The following is an 18,304-nucleotide window of genomic DNA, read 5'->3' on the forward strand; positions in this document are numbered from 1 at the left end:
TAGCATGTATGAAACCTTGTATTCAGTTCTCAGCACTGTATGCATGGGATGCGGTGGTGCACTCCTATAATCCCAGCACTAAGGAAGTAGGGGCAGAAGAACCAAAGTTCAAGGTCCCTCCTGAGCTATGCAGTGAGTTTGAGCCAGCCTTGGCTAGAGAGCCTTTCTCAAATAAGCAAAACCAATCATGAAGCAAAGCAAAGCAGAACCAAGCCCCAAACCCAATGGTTCTAATGATTTTATTGCTCAGTGGCAAAATAAATCAAAGCAATGTTAATTTCGAAGTCACTGTGAATCACATTTAAACATATCAGTGACTGCTAGGAAGCAGGTCTGAATGCTGGGACCGGGCTTGGGAGGAAGGCATCGCAGTGTGGTATGTTCTTGTAAACATCGGTACAGGTCGAGAGCAATTTCCCTTGGTGATGTGAGCTAAGCTCCAGTTCCCTCCGTCTGCACAGAGACAAGCATCACAGGTTCGTTTCTGCCTCACACCTGCTGGAGCTAGAAAGGCTGCCCTAGAGAAGAATGGAGTCGAAATTGGCTACATTTATTTTAAGATGTTTGTCTCAGAGGCGCTGCCCTGTCCCTGGTTCCTTGCACGGTGGACTCATCCTCCACAGTGGAATACTACAGGCTGCACATGGGAAGAAATGATGCTCCTGATACAGAGGGTATGAAATGAAAATGGAGACGCTCTGCTTCTTCCCATTCCCAGCCCCACCTGCTCTAGGAAAGAATGCCCCGTCTGAAAGGGCTTCACAATCCCATCCGTAAGGACTCTTTCCCTGTCCTCACTCCCACTTCTTGCTGCTGCTTGGTTCTGTGCCTCTGACTTTGCTCTGTCACCTGAGTGAGTCACTGAAGTAGAAAGGACTCCTTGGCAAGCTCTCTGTAGTAAGTCAGATCTTTGTACCGTGTCCATTCAGCCCTGCCTGACTGAAGGGAAAGAAAGAAGATTCCAGCCAGCAGATCCACAAACTGAGCAGGGGCTGGAGTGAGGCCTGGGGTGTTGGGAACAGGAAGGTTGGCCTTCTTGATTGTCTGCAGGAGCCGTGATGTTGACTGGCTAGCACTGGGGAAAATAGTCTGGAACCAGAGTGATAGTTGGCTACTCAGATCCAAACTTGTCAGTAGGACCACACCATGACGGGAGCATATTCCAGCCTTGCGCAGGCACGTAGGGAGGGAGCTGAGTCCTGGGGCAGCCTTGGCTATGGTCCACTTACTGCCCCCAGCTGCCCTCAGCTCTGGGATGCTGCTCTCTGGCAGTCTGGATGTGCCATGCAGTGGGTCTGTTTCCAGACTGCTACCACAGTCTCAGGTCTTGAGTTCTTCCCGTTTCCTGGGCACTCTCTGAGTGGACACAGTGAGATCAGCGGAGCTGGCCTCCTGCACTTGGAGGGACCGCCACGGTCACACGTTTACCAGGACATCCAGCGGGACCAGGCCTCTCTTCTTCCCGCTGAGGACTCTGATGAAGCCATCCTGTTCTTCCTCAGAAGTCACACAGATCTGAGTGTGAGGGAGAGAGAGGAAAGGCTTCAGTTCAGTGAGAACAAGCGGGGATCTGCAGCAGAAGCTGCTGATGACTGAGCATACAGGAACACCCAGCTGAGAAAGGAGACGTGGCTCGGTTGGCAGGGGGGAAGTTGGAGGTGGCAATGTGAGGAAATGCTCAATAAAACATTACATCCAAACCTGGGTTTGGAAACAGGCCCAGATGCAGAATATTTTCTGGGCTCCTGCTTTATGAGTAAGGAGTAACAAAACGGCATTAAATCCGGTGACTCCCCGAAGAGGCACCATAAGGAGAGGATGACAAAAACGTCTCACAGAACTGGCACAAGGATCGCAAATTTTCAGCATATTATGCCGAAGACCCAAAATAATAGCTGTCACTCACTGGTTCCTGTTCAGTGCTCGGAATTTTACATGTGAACTGTTTAGCACCAGGAAGCCAAGACACAATTTCATTACTAGCTCCAGGCAAATAAACGTGAGCATCTCTCATACGCCAGAGCAGGCACCTCTGCGAGACTCCAAAGGAAGCAGCGGAAATCCATTTGGGTGTCTTTGCTATTCACTGTTCACAGGCCAGTGCAGGGCAAGGAAGGGGGAGGCAGCCAGATGTGTGAGGCGGCCCCTGGGGAGGGCAGTTCTCCCCCCTCCCGTGAACTACTGCCACAGTTGAAAGGCACGCCTTGGTGAGTATTTCCCAGAGACAGCCTGAGATGTGACCCAAGAGCTCCCTGGAAAGGGACAGAGTTTGAAAGACGCCTCAGTGGTATGGGAAGGGAAGAGACCAGGTAAGTGCGGCTCAGCTGGAGAGAAGTCACAGGGCTCTGCACATGGACGGCTCCACTTTGAGATAAGGGGTCTACCCTGACCTGGGTTAAGATCTGCACAGAAGTTCAGCTGAGGTAGCATTGCTTTTCCAAGGCGGCTCACTGGGAAGGAGCCGGGTCATGTTTACAACTCAGAGGTAGCAGCACCTACTGGTAAATGGAACCTGGATAAGGTTCCAGCAGAACCTAAAGCTGGACCTCTAGGGTCTGGAGCATGCACTGGGTTGGTATGTGAGGCTTAAATCACACCCTGGGAGGAGTTGATGTCAGAGCGTGGAGGGTGTGCCAAGGGTGACACAATGTCCAGATGTCTGTCATCTGTGAGACAGAAGTAGCTGGAGATTCTGCTGGATCTCGCTGGAGCCTAACATAGGTAAGCTGAACCCAGCCCAGTTTTCAGAGGCTGAAGTTTGATTTTGTCCATTCCAGAAACAATGGCACACATACTCTTTATACCAGGATTTGGGAGTCAGGGGCAGAACAAGGGGTTTGAGGCAAGCCCTGGCTACATAGTAAGTTAGAGACCAGCCTGAGCTATAACAATAGCTTGCTCACAAAACTACAAACCAAACCAAACACAAATAAAAAGGTAAAAAACATGTTTAGTATAAATGCTGGGGGCAGCCTGAGGACAGCTGTGCATCTTGGGAGCAGCTATGAAGTCAGACGTTGAGTGACTCTAAGCGGGGTGAGCAGGAGACAGCAGTCACTACTGTCTGTCTTAGGGGCGGCACTCGCCAAGTGAACATAGAAGATGCTAGTGTATTTGGGGCAATCAGTGAATTCAGAAAAGGATACTAGTGGAACACACACACACACAGAGACACAGAGAGACACACAGATACACAGACAGACACAGAATGACACACAGATACACACATAGACACACACAGACACACACAGAGACATACAGACAGACACACACAAACACACACACACAGACACAACACACAGACACACACACACAGACACACAGAGACACACACAGAGACACACACACACACACACACACACACACACACACACACACACACACACCACACCCCTGACCTAGCCTTTCGGGTGAGCAGGACCTTGAAAAAGACATTTAAGCAGAGAAGAATGAACATGAAATAAAAATGCACCTGACAAAGTGCAGGGCAAGGGGTCAGCTGTGGCAGTGGGTACCTATAATTCTAGCAAAGGCAGGCAGATCTGTGAGTTCAAGGCCAGCCTGGTCTACAGAGTGAGTTTCAGGACAGCCAGGGCTCAGACTGATGGACAGATAGACAGATGGACAGACAGATGAGTTCAGTGTGGTCTGGACAGAGGTGGATGGGTGAAGAGTGGAAGGGAAGGTGGCGAGCACTGTCAAAGCCTGGAGCATACTGGAAATATAGGCCATGCTACGCCCTGCTGGGCCCCTCAGCTCACTTTCTGACTTGTCTCCATGGCCAGAACTGGGTCAGAGCCAACCACTAAATAATCATTGACAGTAGAATGGGACCAATTTGGTCAACTTAGAATTGCCTGGGTCACATAGGATGTCAGTGGATCACAAGAGTCAGGCTTGACACTGCACCATGGCTGAAGGGCAAAGGTGACAGCTGGCAGATGCGGGAGAGTTTTAAGATGACAACCGAAATGGTCAGATTTATTGAAAATGGTGTTTTCTCAATTCTCTCCTATCTCTTCCCACATCCCTTTTCTTCCCTTACCTTCTGCTATCTCTACCCCTCTTTCTTTTTCTATCCATATATATACATAATTAAAAATAAAAGTAAAAACCTAAACCTTATCATATAATAAAAACCATAAGTTACTAGATTTGGCCAATATTCCAAAGTTTGCCACTCTGATGTATGTACAGCTGTTAAAAATTATATTTTTATAAAACTAAGTAGAATTAGACAGTCTAAATAAAATAATATTAAACTATGCATTCAAATGAAAACTTGGCATGAAATACATCAAAGATTTTAATGCTAATAATAACTTGATGGTTGAATTGCTGCAGTTGCTGTGTTCTTCTATCTTTAAAAATACTATTTCCTAAATTTCCATATAATTAATTTCAGTTTTAAAATCAAAAAATAATTTCTGGCTTTTTTTTGCCACAACACAAGGAATCTGTGAAAACATTTCTACAGCTATGACAGACCCAAGGATTGACATCATAAAAATGATTTAAAGGAATTTGAAACCATTTAAGTAGGACTCTTTTATGCTTAAAAAATGAAGAAAATTCATCCTGTCAAGGCAGGCTCCTACGTGTTCATAATGGATAACTTAATTCCATCTGGAAACAAGAGCTCTGTGGATAAACAATGTAATAATTATGAAAGATTAACCTCAGAAACAGAAATGTGATTTAATAAAAAAGCATTGCAGTTATTTTCAGAATCAATTTTCTCCCATTCCTCTGTTAATGGTTGCTTGTCTCTTTATGTTTTTAGAGTTATAAATATCACACTGGCTACTTTCTGGGGTCCACAGGGTGCCTTACACTGGTGTTTACCACTGCAGATGAATCTCCATTGAGACCTGCTCTGGGTTAGGATGGTGGAATATGACTTTTGTTAAACACCCACAGTGTCCAGGCACTGTGCTGTCTTTATACAAGTGGACACAGTGAACTCTCAGGTCTACATTAGGAAGATCTACTATACTGATTTTTTTAGGTGACATTTAGAGGTGACTATCAAATCCACACAGGCTACAGATCCAATTCTATATGACTTTGCCATCAATGACCTTCCTCCTTTATCACATTTCTTAAACATAAACTAATAATGTAAGAAGTTCAAGTGGATGTCAAGTTTGAATTATTTATTTATTATTGTTATTATAGCATTGATTTTTGGAGTCAGGGTCTTACTATGTATGTAGCCTCGAGTAGTCTCGGACTCCCTATGTAGACCAGGCTGGTCTTGGACTCACAGAGATTAGCCTGCTTTTGCTTTCTGAATGCTGGCATTAAAGGTGTGCTTTGCCATGCCCAGATCTAACAATAATATTCTTAAATTAAGGCTCTTGTTTGATCTCATGTAGCCCAGGCTGGCTTAGAACTCCTGATCCGCTGCCTTTACCTCCCAAGCCCAGAGATGGCAGAGTACCACCTCAGCTTAGCTTAGAGGCTTTTTTATACCTGGAAATAAAACCAACAATCAGCATTTCCACCTTTCCCTTATCCAAGTCCATGTCTTCAGTGAGCCCAGTCAAGGTGGGAGAAGTCTGTGTTTGTTGTGTGGGGTGTGTGTGGCATTCAGAGATGTGGCTACAGCGTGGTGTGGGGTGTGCGTGGCATTCAGAGACGTGGCTACAGCATGGTGTGGGGTGTGTGTGGCATTCAGAGATGTGGCTACAGAATGGCAATGAAGCACCCAAAGCCTGGAAGTGCTTAACAAGGAGTCAGTTTGTGTGAGCAAGGGTGGGAGGGTGGACTTGCCAGGACTGGGAAGTGAGTGTGATCAGGGTGTGCATTGTATGAATTTCCCAAACAACTAATAAAAACATGCCTGGGAGTGGGAATGTGCTCAGCAGAGGTGCTAACGTAGGTAAAGAGGCCCGTGTTTGTGTTTGTATTCTTGCTTGGCACTCACATGTAAGTCAGTAAAGCACATAATCTCTGTTGGAATCTGCTCCTTATTTTGTAAAGTAGAAATCCTCCAACATTAATCCACACAATTCACAGGGCACGTGAAAAGAAAATGTTATAAATATCTGAGGTTAAGCATCTTCCCTGCTTCGTTCATGGAGGTGGGGTCTCTTTGTGGACCTGCAACGTGGTGATTTGGCTAGTCTTGTTAGCTCCTTTTCCCTGGGGGTTCCTTCTTCACTTGGCCTCTGGGAGGACGCTAAGAATTCGACCTCCTGTCCTCACACTTACACAGTAAGTTCTTTACCCTTGAGCCAGCCTCTCCCAGTTCTTTCTATTACATTTTATGCCCACTGAAAAAGACCCTGCCTGTCTTTCCTGGGTCTCTCTTGCTTCCTCAAGCGTGGAAGGTTTGGCACACCAGGTGATTTAGGGGCTTACCGCTACCAAAGCTTCCGCCAGTCCTCTTCCCTTGGTAGAAATGTGACCATCTTGTCTCCTAGGTCAGTTTTGCTGTGTTTCTTCTTGGGCCTTTGTTTTGCCATGGGTCACCTAGTGCCACTATCCCCTGAGCTTCAGGGTAGCCCGTAGTGGTGGGGGATGGTTGCAGTGGTGAGGTGGGCTTGCCAGGTGAGGTGGGCTGGAAAATTTTGATCTTTTGGGTACCTTGGTCATCTCTGATCTCCATCACTGTGATATTAAGGCTGAATATGGCCAAGGACTCCCTGCATCTTCATCTCTGCTCTTTCATCTTTCAGAGAATTTTCTTTGAAAACTATGCTCATCTGGGCACAGCAGCGACTGGATTCTGGTTCTGATCTCTGTATTCTGTCTATAGCATTATCCTCCTCATACCCTCCAAACTCTTCCCCTAAGGGAAGTCTTATTGTTGACTACCCACTGTCACCGTGCACCGTGTGATTGTCCCTAATTCTCACCATTATGAGATTACTTTGAAGGCTGTCATTCCTGGCCCAGCTTCCCCACCCTCCCACCGTGCACAGATTATTTTCAGGAGCTCATTGCAGAAAATGGAATTATAGCATGCATAAGACTGACTAATTTTCATGGTTCTTAATACATGGTCTGAAGTAACTGTTCAAAATGAGCAGACTGATGCACACTCGTAAGTACAGAAAGTCGATTTCACAGACTCCACCTGCAACTGTTGTTAAGATATATTGGAAAACAGTGATCTGATTTATTGGTATATTATTTTTAATAATTTTTATTTCTTGACTTTAAAGGGAATAGACAATTTTTTTCCAAAAGTTTTTTTTCATTGTAATTTTTTTTTTTTTTTTTTTAGATTTTTCCTTTAGGCATTCTAATGACTAGTCACAATGAAAGGTGAATCATTGTTTTTGCATGGGACTTCTTTTCTTTTAACATTAGAAAACAAGCCCAGGGGCTTGTGTTCTATCACTGAGCTGTATCCTAAGACTTTGCTATTTTGAGACAGGTTCTTGGTTTCTATGTAGTTCAGTCTGGCTTTGAACTCACTATTTATGCTGACCTCGAACTTGAGATTTTCTTGTTTGTGTTTTCTGAATGTTGGAACTGCTTGGTGTAAACTACACGTCCAGTGTGGGGAAGCATTTGTCAATTAGATAATGCTATTTGGAGCCACATATGGTAAAGAAAATGGTTGATCAAATTGAATAAAACAATATTTTAGAAAAATAAATCAGTTATAATTAAAAAATAATGATAGATCGTGTGTGTGCGTGTGTGTGTGTGTGTGTGAGAGAGAGAGAGAGAGAGAGAGAGAGAGAGAGAGAGAGAGAGAGAAGAGAGAGAGAGAAAGAGAGAGAGAATTAGTAATGATCTTTGAAAGTAATTCCCCAAAATGGGCGAGAAAACAGCTCAGTGGTTGAGAACACTGGCTGCTCTTCCAGAGGACTCAGGTTTGATCTCCAGCGCCCCCATGTTGACTCACAACTGTCTATAACTGCAGATCACAGGCGAGCCAATGCCTCATTGACCTTCACAGCACCCGACATGCATGTACTGAATAGAAATCTATGCAGGCGCAGTCTCCACACGAATAAAATAGAATAATAAAATTAAATAAATGACATCCAGCTTATGTTTGGGACAGCTGTACTGAACAGACAAGTCTTAAATTATGAAAGCATGTTTCATTCTTTAAATTCTTGTAGACTGAACCTTGTAATTTCCACATTTTCAGGTAGAGACCCACTGCCTAAAGGATTGCTACAATCACTACACACCAAGAATGCAGAAAGAGGCCAATTTCTGACCCCCAAACTGAAAATTTCAATCAATTGTGAGGCTTCATTGAGAAGGACAGGAAATGTCCAACTCTGGTTCCTCACATCCTCCTCTGACTTATCCAGAACTATCCTGGAGACTTGCATAGGTCATTTTCCTCTGCAGTGAAGATGAGGTATGTGACAGGAGAGAACAGAAGCATGGCTGAAGGTCAGACCCTCTGTGCTGGAAGGGGACACACAGAGGAACAGGACAGCGCTGAACTCTGACTGCCCTGTTTGTTTGTTTCTGTCTGTGTTCCGGAGCTGAGATAAGGAATCCAGAAGGAAGCAGTTTCAGGACACTATGGATGTAGAGGTCTCAGGAAAACCAACAGCCTCACAGAGAACGTGCCGGTCAACATAGCAAACAGGTCCCAGGAACTTGTAGGTGAGTACAGGGAGATGGCCGGAGTCTCTGTCTAAGGTGGTTTTCTGTCCATGTTTTGTCCCTGTCTATTATGTGAAAGTGGATGGCCTTCAGGGGAAACATAGAGGCTTAGAGTCTTGATTAGCAGATCTGAGAGGGCTCTGTATGATTGGAGCCAGCACACCAAGCCCTGTAGCTCAGCAGCACACGAGGACAAAGCTTCCTCATTAGGTGATAACACATAGGTGGGCACAAGCCCAGAGTGGAAACGGGAGTGGCCGCTAACATCAGTGACTGGTCCTCAGACAGGAGCAGGGATGAGATGCTCTCTTATGACAATCTGACATTACATACGCTTCTTCTCTGACAGACACCACTAAGGCTCTGTGGTTTGAATGAGAAATGTCCCCTACAGGCTCCTGTATTTGAACACTTGGTCTCCAGTTCCTGGCACTGTTTGGGGCAACTAATGGGACCTTTAGGATGTGGGGCCTTGATGGAGGAAGGCTGTCACTAGGGGCGGGCTTTGGAGCTTTATTATTTATTCCCACTTCCTGTTCTCTCTGTCTCTCCTTCTCCCTCCTGTCCCCTCTGCTTCCTGGGTTTGAATGAAATGTGATCAGTCAGCTTCCTGGCCCTGTTGTGTGCTTTCATCTCCTTCCCAGTCATTCTGGACTCCAACGTTCTGAAGATCCAAGCTAAAACAACTCCTCTTGTCCCTAAATTACTTTTAGGTATGGCATTCTATCACAATGATAAAAACTAATTAAGGGTCTTGTATGCTGGATTCTCGCTACCCCACACCATTGACACAAGGTCATCTTTTCTCAAGTGGCACACTTGGTCCCCGGCTTGTTCCAGCTTGTGTCTGCTTTGCTTACCTGGTTTTCTTTCAGTGTTATCTGTCCCTGGTCTTTGCAGCCAATGAAGGTTCTAACACACCTATAAATCTTCTCATGCTGTTCTACTCTCTGAACAAAGTTGGCCGGAAAGAAACCAACCCTGTCCCGAATTTTTCCCTGAAATGGAAGAGGAGGCATTCAGCGGCCAACGTAACATTTACAGTTACTGTCATCACCAAAGGATTCTTATTTCTTTTTAAAGACCGAGATACCTACTTTCCACCAGTCTTCATTGGAGTCCTCTAGCAGAGTAATCATGTCTCCTGGCCTAAAAATGAAGAATGGATGAGTTGGGTGGGGAAGTGAAACAAGGAAGGGAAAATTGACTTTAATGTGAGACGGTTTTTCATCCACTCACGCAATCCTAAAATAAACAGAAATAAAACAAACACGATTTCACTGGCTCTTCCCTCCCAAGAAAATGGAAAGCACATATAATTTCTGTGCCTTATTTTTAAAAAACGGTGATTATCTTTACTTTTAGTACATGAAGATCATATTTACATTTCAAAAAGACCCAGATTTTCAGTGGTTAGGAACACTGGCTGCTCTTTCTCAGTTCAATTCCCAGCTCACAACTGTCTATGACTTTAGGTCAGGGGATTTGACACCCTTGCAAAGACATATATGCAGGCAAAACACAACACACATGAAATAAAAATAAATATTTTTTAAAAGGAACACACAGGGGATTGGTGTGGCAAGGTGTCATGTATGTTGACCAACCTGGTCTCATATGTGATACATAGCTAAGGATGGTGAAAGCCTACGTTTTCATGTTTGCCTCTTTAGTAACAAAATTCCAAAAGCCACTCCTGATTGCAAGAGATGGGAGAGTGGGCCCCACACCTGTGAGAGGTACAGCACCATCTCAAGCTAAGGAAAGGAGAGGAGCTCTAAGTCCTCCCTGGGAAGGACTTAGAGCTGTCAGTGTGACTGTACACTGCAGAGCCAGCATCAGCCAACATCACGGATTTTGCCCAGTTCAAGACCTGATACTACATTGTTGCCCAGGCTGGCCTGGGATTTACTATGTAACCCAGGCTTGTCTTGAACTCACTGCAGTCTCCTGGTTTTAGCCTGCTGATGCTGGGATGCTGAGGCTGTGCCACAATGGTCACCTTTTCACTCTGCCTGGGTTTGCTGCTCCCAGCCAGGAATTTTTCAAGGCTCATCTCATCCTCTCCTGGGCAGTCTTTCTTTTTATTTGTATGGTACCAGAAGCACTCTTTAAGAAATTCATTGTTGACTTTCTTAGGTGCTGGGATAGAGCAGAACAGATTTCTGGGCTTGTTTTGCTATTCTGACTCAGCCTCTTCTGCTGTCAGCGCCACATCTCAGTCACTATCTGTTTCAACCTGGGGTTCCCACAGAGACTTGCAGGGTTACTAATATCTAAGCGCCACTCCCTGCTGCTCCAGGATAAACTCTGGAGACAGAAATCAGGGAAGGTATCAGATTTAGTCAAGGGCAGCTGTGAAAGAAATGGAGAAGACTCCTGTCACGGATCTCCATCTTTGGAAGGTGCAGGCATGTGAAGGGTGTTTATGGAACTCCAAGGGGTCATAGTAAAACAATGGGTATTTTTTTCTCCAGAGTTCTTCTTCCTTTTTCTGCTCCCCTTCCTCTTCCCCATTCTCCCCTTCCTATTCCTTATCCTCTTCCTCTTCTGTGTGTCCAATGTGTGCAAGTATGATGTATGTGGGCATGTGTGGGCGCCATGATGATTGCATAGGAATCAGAGGGCAGCCTTGGATATTGGTCCCCACCTTATTGAATCAGGGTCTTTTGTTGTTCACGAATGCACTGCATATCCAAAGCTAGCTTCCTTTAGGAGTCCCCATGGATATTCTCCTATTTCCACCTCCCATCTTGTCCTAGGGTTACAGATACACTCTACCATGCCTGGGTTTTACATGGGTCCTAGGGGATTTGAACTCAGGGCCTTATTCTTCACCTTAGGTGACTTAGACACTGAACCATCTCCCCGGTCCCTTTCTTCTTCTGAAGCCCACTGACCTTTGACCTCTGCCTCTGTTGGAACAGCTACGCTTTCTTTCACAGTCCCCGTGAGTGCTTCAGGATTTAGAATCTCCCACGGAGGGGATGGATTATTAAAAGATGAAGAATACAGGCAGAAGTCACGGTTTCTGCCCGCTCTGTTACAGCAGCCCTGCTGCAGTAAACACAACCGAATTCCTGCCATTTCAACAGTCGCAGCTGCCTGCTGATGCCACCAGAGAGAGATGCTGAAGAAAATCGCTCTTTCCCAGGTGAGGGATTTAATTAAGTACCACGGATGAAAGTCATTGTAGCCAAATCTGCTAAGCTCCAGCAGATTTTACTTAACCCCGTAACCTAAGAAACAGCACATCGGTATCAAATGCAAAGGCTTTGCTGATGGTTTGATAGAGGCTGTAAGCAGGGGATTGGAGCGGGAGATGTGAGAGGTGCATTTCCTAAGGATAAAAGAGGAGGCTGCTTGCTTTAAATTTCAGTATCAGGAGCAGCTAGAGACCCAGCCTTTAGAGTGCTTTGAAGTGGACAGTCCCAGAGCACCTGCCCTGTGCTAATTAAACTACCCGCTGAAGAAGACACACAACTGAGATTATTTCATCCGCGATAACATGAATACCTCTGACAGTGTTGTTCCCAACCAAAGATCCTGACCAGGACCAAAAAGTGCTTGGGGAGTGAAGAGTGCTACATCGATCCATGCATTCTGTGCTTTTTAGAAAATTCACTTCCTCATTCAACAAATATCCACAGAAGGCTGGTTCTGAAAGAGCCATTTCACTACACCCGGTACGCACTACAGAACAAAACCCTTGGCCCAGAAATACAATGATTTGCGTGGTCTGAGTTAACCTTTAATCTAGATGCAATCTCAATGAGCATTTGGAAGGAAGTGAGACCCAGCTGCCTCGGTGCATGCAGAGACTCCCACACTTGGAGAGGACATGCTAAGGAGAAAAACACCCAAGTCACAGTCTCACAGATAAGGCTCTGAGCATCTGGCTCAAAGGTCAGGGCGGAACTCTGGGATGATGGCCTCTGTCTTCACTCCCTGGTTCTGATCCACTTTCTTTACATGTTACCTGCTCTCTGGGTAAAGCACGATTTAAAGATCCTATCTCTGTCCCTGCTGATTGGATGATTCTCAGTGACAGGTGGTAGTTGCTGCCTTGGCATCCTAGTCACAGTAAGGTCACGCTGTGGGATAGTCTATTTTATTTAAAAAAATGTGTTGGCCCAATTTTAAGGCTCTAGCTAGAGTTTGCTCAGTTCTTTTTATTAAGCACCTGATTAACTCCTCTCTCCAGCTACTTCTCTTCCTTGGGCTCTGTTCCTCCAGATTACTATGTTACAACTCTGATCCCTCACCCCAGGTCAGGTGCCAGACAGTGATAAGCAGTCCCTAAACTCTGGAGCCTGACAAATTACAGGGAGTCTTAAGAAGCCCTATGACTTGGGGTGATGGGGAAGAGGCCCAGAGATTTAAAAAAATGAGGAAAACTTGAATGAGATAATAGATAATTTAGTGTGAGCTTATTCACACTTGGTGCGGGATAATTGTCTGTATTCTGACAATCATGTTTTAAATAAACGCTGGTTGGCCAGGCAGGAAGCATAGGCAGGTCAACCAGACAGGAAGTAGAGGTGGGGCGATGAGAACAGGAGAATTCTAGGAAGGAGGAAGCCCATTCTTTCCAGTCCTGCTCAGATCATGGAAGAAGCAGGATGTGACCCACCCCACTGAAAAAGGTACTGAGCCATGTGGCTAACATAGATAAGAATAATGGGTTAATATAAGTTATTAGAGATAATACAAAGCCTGAGCTAATGGGCCAATCAGTTTATAATCTTCTGGAGACCTCTGTGTGATTTTCTTTGGGGAATAATGGCTATGGACCTAGTGGGAGGCCAGAAACCAACCAGCCCCTCATGTTACACACATTAATCATCATAATAATAGTGGGTAATATAGTTAATACTTGTGATCTATTATTTATGAATAATTTACATTGGTATAGTTTTTGTATATTGATACAAGTTCAAATTATATTGTTATTTCTGTTTATAATATTTGTACACCTATGCAAAGTTATTCTGTCAGATTGTATACATGTATGTTTCTACCTCTGTTTAAGACATTTTGTATATTGATTCAACTTTTAGGGTATATCTTCATAATGTATTATATAATTATTCCTATTTCTGATCATTGTTTACATTTTGAGGTCATTGTCCTTATTTGCTGCACATTTGTTTGCAGATTATTTAATATTCTGATATGAAGTCTTAGTCCTTAAGTTATATAGGTATTAAGTATTATAGTTTAATAGCTATTCATGTTTATTATATAACATATGTTTGTTGTAACATATAGTTAGATTAATTAGGTTCTTTAGATACATAGGGATTGTATTCTACCTAGATAGGTAATCTCTAAACACTTCAAGGATCTGTAGAACATGGCATTTAAATAACTTAAGGTTCTGTTGACATGAGACATAATTGCTCCTGACAGCACCAATCTATTCCCAAGAGAATGTTGAGCACTGAAGGCACTCCACTGGGAGTTTGTTTTCTTCTTGGCAAAATTGGCCTTTGGGCAAGGAACTACCCATGCCTCGACCACTGACAAAGGACATGGTATCTGGACTGGATAGGCAGGACACCAGGAACAAGATTGCCAAACCTTGCCAAGACAGGGTAAGACAGTTCTGAAAATTTTCCTGCCTCTGAAAATGATCTGTCAGTTATGCTAAGCCTTAGCCAAAGTTGGTTGCTTCAATATTGCAAATGAGACTTTGGGTGATTGCTCAGGTAGCCAATTGTCTCTGTCATCTACTGCTCACTTTGGAAGCTGCTTGGTTGTACTTCCTGCTTACTCAAGTAATATTATCTCCCTTCTCAGGTCTTTGATGGGGTTGAAGATTAGATGGTCTTAGTTACTTTCCTCTTATGATTTAGTCAAGCCAATTTTCGATGCAAGACTTAGACTCTTTAAAATAGAATGTCTATTAAAACATTTATCATGTGTTCCTTGCTTAATATTGTTCATGTTAGTTGTAATTTTATACTTGATATCTGTTCCTATTGTATACACTGGGTTTGGATCACTCTTCTTTAGACAAAAGGGGGAGGTGATGGGGAATCTTTGCCAACCAATTATCTTTAAGAGGTGGGACCAAGTTAGGGTGTGGCTTTCTGGGTACCAGGAGAAAAACTAGGCAGCCCAGGGTTCACTCTCTCTCTGTGGTTCCCGCTCTACACAGCTGAGCTTGGACTTCTTGTTCCTGTTTCACGAGTTTGTCCCTTATAATAAGGAAAATATAACTGATCTATCTGTTAGCTAGCCTGGTTTTTCCTTGATTTGAGATAATTCAACATTTGGGCATGTGAGCTTGCTCTTGTTCTGACTACTGAGTTCAAACCCTGTATGTGTCTCCCTTGTATTCCTTTATTCACAACTGTCCATTTTATTTCCAACTTCGCTCTCTCCCTCCATGGTGCTCGGTGTGCTGCATTTCACCATCAAAGAACTAAAGCACTGTGCCAACTAACTCTACAGAGAAAGAGAGAGAGAGAGAGAGAGAGAGAGAGAGAGAGAGAGAGAGAGAGAACACTTTGCCTATCAACCTGGGGACAATAGAAGTCTAAGGCCTGGAGTTTCCATGAATGACCCTTGTTGGCTAAAGTATATTATGCACAGAGCTATGAATGATACTACTTGAGCAAGGCTGACTACGTGGAATCTTCTGGAAGCTATTATTGAAGATAGTTTGATGCTTCATGGATGAGTGTTCCTAGAAGCAGGTAGGTTGACCTAAGACCCTACTGTCAATCTCTCCCCATGGCTTGTGTGGAGCAAAGGTTCTTAGGAGTGGAGACACTCTCCACTGTTGGGACAGCAGGAGGATTGGGGCCATCTTTGCCTTCTATTTGGGAGTCAGAAAAATGATCTCCACTTTCTTTCTCTGCAAGAATAACCAAAGGAGATTCCATGGCATCAAGTTTCTGTTTCTTGAGTGCTTATGACTGTCAGGTCTTGGGTGTGCACCAGAAGCACAGGTGAGGTGGCAAGATTTCTCTAAGCCTCAGTTTCCTGACCTTGAGGGTGACTGGAATCCAGCAAGTTGGGGCCTCTATTTTCAGACAAACACATTATTTTATACAAGTGAGATAAAGAATGGAAGGGGCTTAGACAATCCTTCTAAATTAGGGGTGGGCCAGTGAAAGAGTAGGGACAGAAACACTGGTTTTTATTTTAAACACTAAATTGCATCAATGCTTACATAAAATACTTAGGCAAGTACACAATAAGTGTTGGTTATCATTACTCTTAAGCCACAGTTACAGCTTTCAGGAAGTTGGTAAACTCAAAAGCAGAAATCTATAAACTGTGAGTTGACAGTGAGCATCTTCCATGAATGAGAAGCAAGTGCCCGGGGTGGGAGGGTAGGGACAGAGCCAGTATGAACCTGGATCCAGGCAAAAATCCCAGGCGCCTAGGCCTCTAATCCTGAGCTATCACAATGCTATGCTTTAAATTTATATGTTACACATAATAAACACATAATGAGACATAGTTGCTTTGCAAATTGTTCTGTGGACTCAGAGAGAAAACTATGCGGAAGTCTTTGGCACTATAAAATCGCTAATTCCATTGCAAGCCTGTCATTTTCCACTTAGAGTCAAGACGATGTAGTGTGTGTGACCCCCTCTCTCTCTGATGTGGTCTGTCTGTTTCCCTGGCTGACCTTGAACTTGTGATCAATCTCTTGCCTTCGCCTCCAGTGCAGCTGGGGTTGCAGAGGCATGAGACCATGTACTGCTATACTGCTTTTGGTCAGGGACACCTGGTAATGAGATGTCTGCTTCCTTCAGTAGCTGCAGACCCTGGTCTTTGGAATGATCCAGAACTTAGGAAGTGTAGTATTAGGAGCGGCGGGGCTGCGTCCCCGGCACCCGGCCGCCCGCATGGCTAGCTTATGTCCCGAAATAATTACACGGAAACTGTATTCTTTTGAACACTGCCTAGCCCATTAGTTCCAGCCTCTTATTGACTAGCTCTTACATATTGATCTAACCCATTTTTAATATTCTATGTAGCAACACGAGCTGGCTTACCAGGAAAGATCTTAACCTGCGTCTGTCTGGAGTGGGAGAATCATGGCGACTCCTGACTCGGCTTCTTTCTCCCAGCATTCTGTTCTGTTTACTCCGCCTATCTAAATTCTACCCTATCAGAGGCCAAGCAGTTTCTTTATTAATTAACCAATGAAAGCAACAGATAGAAGGATGACCCTCCTCCGTCAAGGAAGGCTTCTGCCTCTCTTCATGAAGATCCATTCTCCTTGCCTGGCCCCCAATCCATCCTGACCACAAAGTAATATTAAAGCTGGGATTAGTAACTGACTATCTAGGCGCCGCGTACAGTGGTATTTCTGTAGGGCTGAAAACAGCAGATCTCCTGGAGGGGGGACAATGCCCACTGTATGAAGTAGGCATGGCCTGGCATATTTGTGCACAAATCAACAGGGACAGAGAGATTTGACTACTTACCTCAGGGTTTGGCTCCATGGCTAACTGCTGGATATCAAGCTGCCTACCCATGACTTATCAAAACAATGCATAAGAGTTGCCCATGTCACCCTGCAGGCATTTTGGACAGTTTTAACATTCCATATCCTAGCCTGTTCATTAGAGGAAGAGAAGTCCACACTGAGCTCCATCAGCACCACCACTCAACCAAAACAGATGTCCTCGAAAGACCCAGCCAACGGGCAAAGCAAAGGAAGTCAGCCAAATTACTCTTCTCATCTGAGACTTAGTGGTGAATGGTTTCACCAGGCTCATTTCTCAGTCTTCATTAATCTGGTCCAGAATTGTTTATAGTCTGGGCACATAAGCGTAACATCGGGAACGCCTGGACTCTATAGCTTGATTTCTATCTTAAACCTGAGCTCCTTAAGGCTGCTTGCATTTTACCCCAAGTCCATATTCTGGCATGAACATTCAGCTAAAGGGCCATTGGGAAGATTTTGGGGAGCTGCTCCTAAACTGTTACAGATCACGCTCTCTAGAACCTAATTGGGAGAGGCGTTTGAGTGAGAGGGAGGCTGCTAAACACATTAGTGACATTTGGGAAGGTCTGGGTTTCTTGACATAGTACAGCCTCACAACATAATACGCATCAGAGACTTTCCTCAAATAGCCTTGATTGGATTTTGATGTCCTGGCGACTGTGAAGATTATTTTTAAATCAAATTGGTGCATTAGAATTACATTTAGTTTTAATTAAGTTGATGCATTTGCTAAGCAGTAATGTACTTAGAGAATGGAAATGAGACACCAGGGGAGTCTTCTCCTGTCTCATTTGTCTCCACTGGTCCTCCCTTCTTATTTTACATAGGGTGCACACAGCTGGCAAGGTGAAGGACACTAGAGAGTGGACCCAATGGTAAACACAAGTCTCTTGGAGGCCATCAATACAGAACCAGGGAGCTAGAGTCCTATGTGTTGTGTGTGTGTCTAGGTCAGAGGACAACCTTGGGTGTTGTTCCTTGGGAACTGTCTACCTTCATTTCTGGAAACAGGGTCTCTCACTGGCGTGGAGGTCACTAAGTCAGATGTCTGTCACTCTGCAGTGCTGGGATTACAAACACATACTACATGTTCTGTTTTCGTTTTCACATGGGATTTGGGTCATTGAACTCACATCCTCATGCTTATGAGACAAACACTAAGGTGTGATCTGTCTCCCCAGTCCTTCATTCTGGCTGAGTGTGCCTTGGCTAACGGCAATCATGATTGCTTTCAAATCT

General features: G+C 44.5%; 1 protein-coding gene across 1 annotated transcript in view; it reads right to left on the minus strand.

The window, feature by feature from the left end:
* Positions 1-255: 255 nt before the first annotated feature.
* Positions 256-18,304, minus strand: part of Stac (SH3 and cysteine rich domain) — a 113,225-nt gene continuing 95,176 nt past the window's right edge. Inside the window, exons 9-11 of the mRNA XM_057768179.1 lie at positions 9,687-9,738; positions 9,450-9,587; positions 256-1,515 (exon numbers count right to left, since the gene is read on the minus strand). Of these exons, the coding sequence (XP_057624162.1) occupies positions 1,417-1,515; positions 9,450-9,587; positions 9,687-9,738 (289 nt within the window). The 3' untranslated portion in view covers positions 256-1,416. The remainder of the gene's footprint in view (positions 1,516-9,449; positions 9,588-9,686; positions 9,739-18,304) is intronic.

Source organism: Chionomys nivalis, chromosome 4 (assembly GCF_950005125.1).
Source record: "Chionomys nivalis chromosome 4, mChiNiv1.1, whole genome shotgun sequence".
Lineage (NCBI taxonomy): Eukaryota > Metazoa > Chordata > Mammalia > Rodentia > Cricetidae > Chionomys > Chionomys nivalis.